The 7,317-nt window shown below is 34.8% G+C and overlaps 1 protein-coding gene across 2 annotated transcripts; it reads left to right on the forward strand.

Moving 5' to 3' along the window:
* Window positions 1-4,646: 4,646 nt before the first annotated feature.
* LOC149728076 (troponin I, slow skeletal muscle-like) lies at window positions 4,647-7,122 on the forward strand. Of its 2 annotated transcripts, XM_089889085.1 has the most exons (7): window positions 4,708-4,807; window positions 5,170-5,226; window positions 5,316-5,399; window positions 5,679-5,858; window positions 6,024-6,113; window positions 6,380-6,562; window positions 6,839-7,122. In XM_089889085.1, exons 1-7 carry the CDS (start codon window positions 4,796-4,798, stop codon window positions 6,920-6,922), a joined length of 690 nt encoding a protein of 229 aa, XP_089745211.1. In that variant the 5' UTR covers window positions 4,708-4,795; the 3' UTR covers window positions 6,923-7,122. The 2 variants fall into 2 exon arrangements, with proteins under 2 accessions (XP_089745212.1, XP_089745211.1); XM_089889086.1 differs by lacking the exons at window positions 5,170-5,226; window positions 5,316-5,399 and having other exon boundaries at window positions 4,647-4,807.
* The last annotated feature ends 195 nt before the right edge of the window (window positions 7,123-7,317 follow it).

A 7,317-nucleotide genomic window follows, 5' to 3' on the forward strand; every position in this document is an offset into this window, starting at 1 on the left:
TATATCATATTATAAGATTTAAAAAACTGTCCCAATATGCCCCATATCAAAACCTACCATACGCTATACTAAAGTCTGGTTTACACAAACACACTGTAATAGTATAGGTTATCTATACTCATTTTTTGTTTAATACTCTTTTGTCTTTATACTCACCTTGCAAAATGTATTTATTGTTATACCTATTACTTAAAATAAAGATATTTATATTTTTCTTTTTTGAAACTTAACTTAATGCCGGTTCAACTTTAGTTCAAAATTGCAAATATTTATTAAACACCAACATTTAGATGTGACCCACCAAGATATAGTGGGCTGTGACCCCCGGGTACAACCTAAACTCAGTCATTTCAGTGACGTGCAGTACTGGTTTCAAAGCTCTAGACAAAAACAGCTACTGTAGTTTGGAAAACGTTTGGTATCCACGTCCATACTGTTACCGTGACAGTAAGTATTTTGTAAAAAAATCTATAATTATTATAAAGTATAAAACCACCTTTAGTGTTCTGCGACGCGCCGAGATTAGTGAATGGAACTCACAGCCCACTTAAGTCAAGCTACAGTCGATATTCAGTCATAAGAGTTACGTATGATACCGTTACGCGCCTCAAAGCATGTATAGTACCTGTGGGGGATATGGTTTCTATGGTATTGAACTCGACAACCAGCGCGTGGGCTGGATGCCACCGCCATCGTGCGGTCGTGTCGGTGATCAAGGGTGAGGGCCTATGTGTTTTGTATAACGTCACGAAAATTCGGGATGCGGGGACAAACATTGAACACGCCCACTGTTTATATATAGTAGGGTGGGGAAGATTGAATATTTTTTAGCACATATTATTCAAATATCCCAATCGTGTTTTAAACAATAAACAACGGCCCCTGTGAGTTGTGAAGATATAGTTTTACAAATATTTGGATGTTCTTTGTTTACTACCAAATGGGACGATAAAATAGATTTAAATGTGTCCCATCTTCCCCCACCCCACTATACTGTATAAACATAATTGAATAGGTAAAGACTTGTGTGATTACAATGCTTACAACTGAAGAAATATTAACAAGTTAGATAAGGGGTTTCTCTTTTCCAATGTTTGTTTACCAATCCCAGATTTTAAACTATAAAACATATTTTAGTGTGCAACGCACCAACGTTGCGGAATGGAAACTACAGTCCATGGAGATCAGGCTACAGTCTGAACTCGGTCATTACAGTGAGGTGCAATCTAGGTTACATGCCTCAGAACCGACATAGTACCTGTGAGGGACACGGATCCAGTTATATTTGGAGTCCAAGTCCATATTGCGCAGATGACAGTGAGTATTTTATATAAGGGTATAGGGGATTGAACATGTTTGGTATAACGTCACGAAAATACGGACTGTGGCGATATTCATTTAACACACGTTTGGTTATATAGTAGGGTGGGACTCTTAAGCACATATTGCCAAATAAAAAATGTTATGTTCGTTCAACACCGAACTTTATTACTTAACAACAGTAGCCACGCACTTTAAATTGTTGGACCGTGAGAATACTGTCGAATAATACTGTAACATTTGTTTTGGTCCATCATCAAACGGTTACCCATGAAGGATGATTTAAAAAGTCCTATGTCTTACTCTCACTATATAAACAGTTGAGAATGATAGAGGGAGTGTGTAACTTACTTTATCCTCGCGTGGCCGAAAAAAGGTCGTTATAACACGGGTGTTCATACACCACGTACCAGCTTACGAGTTACCATGCGTAGGCATGTATAGTACAATGGGGGAAGATAGGACACTTAAGCACATAGGCCTATTGCCAAATATTTCCAAAATCAAAATAGATGACGGTTTTTGGGTAATACCACGAATTAGTACTATCATTCCTTTATCAATCGACAACAATTTATTAAAATATAATACAACGCACGAGGAGATTAGCAATCCGCACAACAAGTGAACTTTTACAAATTCGAAAATACACAGGATAAGATGGGACAGTTTAAAATCATTGTTAATTTTGATTATTACGTGTACCTATTTATAAATAGGAATATATACGTAAATAACACGAAATAATACTGTACGCTTTGAAAATTAGGTCTAAACATTCTTGTTCATGCCCTACTGCTATAGTTTTTAACATGTTACCTATACATTATATATTATTGCATAACAATGGGTATTGTTCGAACGTCAATGGATAAATATTGTATCCTACAAATGTATATGAACTTGTAATAACAGAAAATTGATAATAACCATAGATAAAGTTTTTATTTTTGCTACAAATTGGGTATTACTACTCTGTTTTTGGCACAAGCCATAGCTTCTTAAATTATCACCAAGTGCAAATGACCAAATTTCGAACATATTTTTAAAATATTATCTTTTTATTATATCAGTATCTTATAGCTGAAAACCCCCTGAGGTATAAATTACTAAATTAAAAGGAAATCTTTCAAAGTTTGGCAATGAAAACATACAAAACTACAATGTGGGAGAAGATGGGACTCTAAATTGAAATATATTTACATTAGCAGTATTCTGAAACTTGTAGTTAACCTACCGAGTTTAACAGGCTGTGCTAGTTTCTTGCCATGTAAACTTCATATATATAATGTTAAACCGATATTTGTTTGTTGTTTTTATCTCAAATTAAAGTCATATTGACCCCTGCCTATTTTCTTGTATTCTTTTACAAAATTAAAACTAGTTTTATGAGACAAAATCAAACTGTACGAAATATTCCAGGTTGGTTTATGAAGCTATGAAACTATAGTTTAATCGTTTTCACACGCAAAATAAAATAAAAATTCGGTCTTACTATCATTTAGCGAGCATTAAAAAATAGCACCTTACTATTTCGCATTTTTTTACCTGTTTAAAGTATACTGTTTCTATTTTACATATTTTTTTTTAATATTTAAAAACAGTAATCAGCTTTGACGAGCGTTTTATAAAGTCGTGATAATACTGTCGAATAATTCTGTAACCTTATTTCCCTGATTATCATTAAATGGGGGTCCGTAAAAAGAAAATTAAAAAAAGTCTCGTCTGACAAAGTGTCCCATCTTCCCCCACCCTACTATAATATCCCTTATTACACAATCGTGTTTTAACAACCAACAACGCTCGTTGAGAGTTATGAGGATAACTTTGTAAATATTTTTTGTTTAATACCAAAAAGGACAATATAAACCGAAATAAAAACATGGACACTCTCACCCCAACCTATCCTATACATAACTTTACGTTTCAGCTGTAGAAGAAGTTACTACAAGCGATGGAGACGCTTGATCAACATTTACCGCAAGAATGATCTACAATAAACCAACACAGCATTCACATTATTAGTGTACAACGTATAATGTCATCCAGCGCTTTTTACTTCAACCAAAGAGATTAAAACCGATCTCTTTGCTTCAAATCTCTTTGCTTGGTTTTAATCTCATTGCTTCAACTATAATAAAAACACCACAAAATATATCTGCATCTTCTATTATCATTATGAATGAATGAGTGAATGAATGAACGGATATAACTTGCTTTATCCTTGCTTGGCTGAAAAACGACAGTCGTTATAAAACACAGGCGTTCTGTTTCATACACCTAGTGCCAGCTTACGAGTAACCAAATATGTTACTTCGTGGGTGATTACTTTTTTATTTTTTTTATTTTAATATGTTGCCTGATAATTTGGATAACCCTCTACTGGGTTGGGGCAATTGCCGAGTGTCTTGCTCAAGGTCAAATATACTTCCTATGACTTTACTTTTCGTGGCGAGCAGCAAAAAGCGGATGCTAATTTCGATAATATTTGGATTTGTTTTACATTATTTAGAAAACGGGTTTCAAATTGATAAAACTGCACATTGGTATAATAATTAATGTGGAAAACTCTTAAGAGACAACTGAGTGGCATGCAGGGCATCGCAATAACAGCGTCTGCTGCGTGTCAACTCGACAGCGGGGTAGGTGCTTGTGACGTCATACTGCAGCTGTTATCGCCTGAGCAGCAGTGTTCCCCGTGATTTTTTGCTGTGATTCAAATTTATTGATTACAAATATAAAAATTATATTATATTATACTTAATCAATGTAAAGTATTGATATAAGCATATTCCGTTAATTTAACCGAAATTAGCTATAGTTTAAGCAGTTTCTGGAGGTTTACATTAGTACGGCGGCAACACTCGTTCTATATTAAATCCAGACAACAAGAACTTCTTCTTCGTTTAGTCCTTCGATATTCTATTTAAGGGAGCTTACAGCATCCATCCAACATCGGTAATCAAGAATCTGTTAACCTTGTTTAGTCACAGAGAAAGGTTCATGCATTTAAGAACCCCTTAGTGAATTTGAAGAATTTTCTTGTAGAAAGGGACGCATAGTGGCCATGAATACTATGGTTAACTATTAGCTTAGTTGAGTTTATCATGCTCAATATCTTATTATTTAGATTTTCTGAAGGGTTTAAAATTAAAAGCCTATAAGGCAATTTTTATTTAAATATAAGTTTCTCCTCTCAGGGTTGTGATAGTGATAACTTATCAGGATTTATAACTATAGCGCAATACTGAATTTATCAAGCTGATAAGACTACCAGTAGCTGCGTAAAACCTTTAGGGAGTCTAAATAGTTACTTACTCTTCAGTAACTGAATGCAACCTGTATAAACGGAATATTGTAGAGTTATATTTTTATCGTTTATATCCTTGTAGTTCACTAATGCATTTTCATCTTCAGCAGTATCAATTGGTTAAGTAGGTCTTAGTTTGGCTTAGCAACACAGCAAAACAGCACCATGTCGGAAGAGGTAAGATGGGATATTTTAAATATAGGCCTATAGTAAGGTGGGGAAAGATGGGACGCCTTTTTATTGTATTTTCTCGTCCCCTTTTGTAGTAAACAAAAAAACAAAAAAAAATAAAACCGTATCTTTATGTCTCCAAAAAAACGTTGTTAATTTTTAAAACGATCAGGATATTTGGGTAGTAAGTGCTACAGGTCTTTCCCCATCTTCCCCCATTACCAGTACTACATTAATTGCAAAGCTGAAGCAGCCGCAGTGGTATGTCGATATTTAAGTTCTAGTGATGCTTCGACGGCTATTTTATAAGTTGTGAAAATGCAATTTGATAAAAATGATTTTATAAAACCGTTTACTGGGAAATATAGGAATCGTCTGAATCAGAGGTTTCGACCAGTGAGGATGAAAGTGAACAAGAAGACGAGGTTACGTCACAATGCACGTTATTACACAGAGCACAGTATAATATAAAACCAAAAATCAAATCACGTTAGACTTACTTTTCGTTTGGTAGATTGAGGTACCGCCAGTAAAACAAGAACCTGTTGTAAAAGAACAACCAAAACCAGCAGTAGAATCTCATAATGTTGAAGAAAAGGTTAAATACTATAAAGACACAGAGGCTCGTGCATGTTCACACTAAACGCGCGCTTTAATGTTTTAATTAGTGGAGTATTGCACTACATAACTAGAACGGCGCCGCACTGAAAATGCTTCGTATGCAATGATGTCGAAGTAAATAGATTGTTTACATTTACGTTTTTAAAGTGGAATATTTAATACTTAGCGAGGCCTCACTTATTACCGCACCAATTTCGATATATGATAATGTCTGCACCAGAAACATACCATTTTGCTAACAATGTAATCTTTCAAGAGCGGAGTTCGCAAAATGACCCACCAGCGCAAGATGATGCTCAAGTCGCTCATGCTTAACAAAGCACGAGAAGATTTGAAGCGAGAAATGGAACAAAAGGCGGAAGCGAAAAAAGCTGAGCTGAGCCAACGACTTGAGCCCCTTAGCGGCTTAAATTCCATGTCATCACAAGAACTCATGGTATGCTTGCATGATCAACAAACTATCAAAACACCAGTCACAGAAGTTTTACCACTCCTACCTTATCGTAATAATATCGATATATACCATTACCATATGAATACCTAGAGTTAAACGATATTTTGGGGGCATGAATTGCTAAAGTTTATGATTTATCACTTACAGGATCTCTGCCGAGAACTCCATGGTAAAATCGACAAAGTTGATGAACAGCGATTTGACATTGAGGCAAGAGTAAAGAAGAATGATACTGAGGTATAAATCAAATCACTTACAAAAATATTAAAACAATAATTAGAAGAAACACTGAAAACGCATTACACAGTAAGGTGGGGGAATACGAGACACCTTTAGCACATATTATCCCAGTTGTAAACAATTAACAACGGTCTATGGGAGTCGTGAGGATACAATTTTATAATTCTTTGAATGTTCTTTGTTTACTACCAAATGAGACGAGAAAATAAAATAAAAAGCGTTCCATCTTCTCCCACCTTACTACATTTATCGTCCTCGAACAGATTGAAGAGTTGAACCAGAAAATCTTTGATCTTCGTGGCAAATTCAAGCGACCACCACTGAGACGTGTAAGGATGTCAGCTGACCAGATGTTGCGAGCTCTGCTTGGTTCGAAACACAAAGTGTCCATGGATTTACGATCCAACCTCAAATCCGTCAAGAAGGGAGGAGAGAAGAAGGAAGACGTAAGTTGACGTTTAAAATTATTATAATCTCTTTTTTGTGGCTTTTTTATTATAAAATTTAAAAAAGATATATAAAAATATTATTATATTTTTTATATAAAAAAATTATTATAAAAATGCATAACTTTACATATTTATAAAACACAGTTGTCTGGTTCACATACACGCGGTTTATAATTCTAAACAGCGCATTTGAGTAAAAATATTAGCTTTCTATAATTTAGTATTGTATATAAAAAGACTAGTAAATTAACATAATGTTGCTATTTTCCCAAGGCCGAGGTTAAAGATTGGAGAGACAACATTGAAGCCAAGCAAGGAATGGGCGGAAAGAAGGCAGTTTTTGAGGGAGCTCAATAAACCTGTTATTAATTTATCCACAAAAAAGAATTTCACAGAGTATTGCTATAATGTTATACGAATAATTTTTGCAACATTCGAAATAAAATAACGAACAATTAACCACATTATGTGATTTATGTTTGTTGCCTGGTTTTACGTATTTTTCCGTGGGCATGTTGCTTAGAATACACACAAATAAATCAATTGTTGAAACTTTGTTTTGTTGGAGATTGTGTATTGGAGGCAGCCATACGTTCACAGGTTAATTAGTTTTGACTCATCCATATGGCACAAAATTCAATCGTTTAGCGCGAATTAGAAGATCACTAAGCGTTCTTGTACGCTACACCAGAACAATAGTTTTGAGTAGTAGTAGTTACAAGTAGTAGTTACAACAGTGTAAGGTTTGTAAC

Source organism: Ciona robusta, chromosome 11 (assembly GCF_009617815.1).
Source record: "Ciona robusta chromosome 11, ASM961781v2".
NCBI lineage: Eukaryota > Metazoa > Chordata > Ascidiacea > Phlebobranchia > Cionidae > Ciona > Ciona robusta.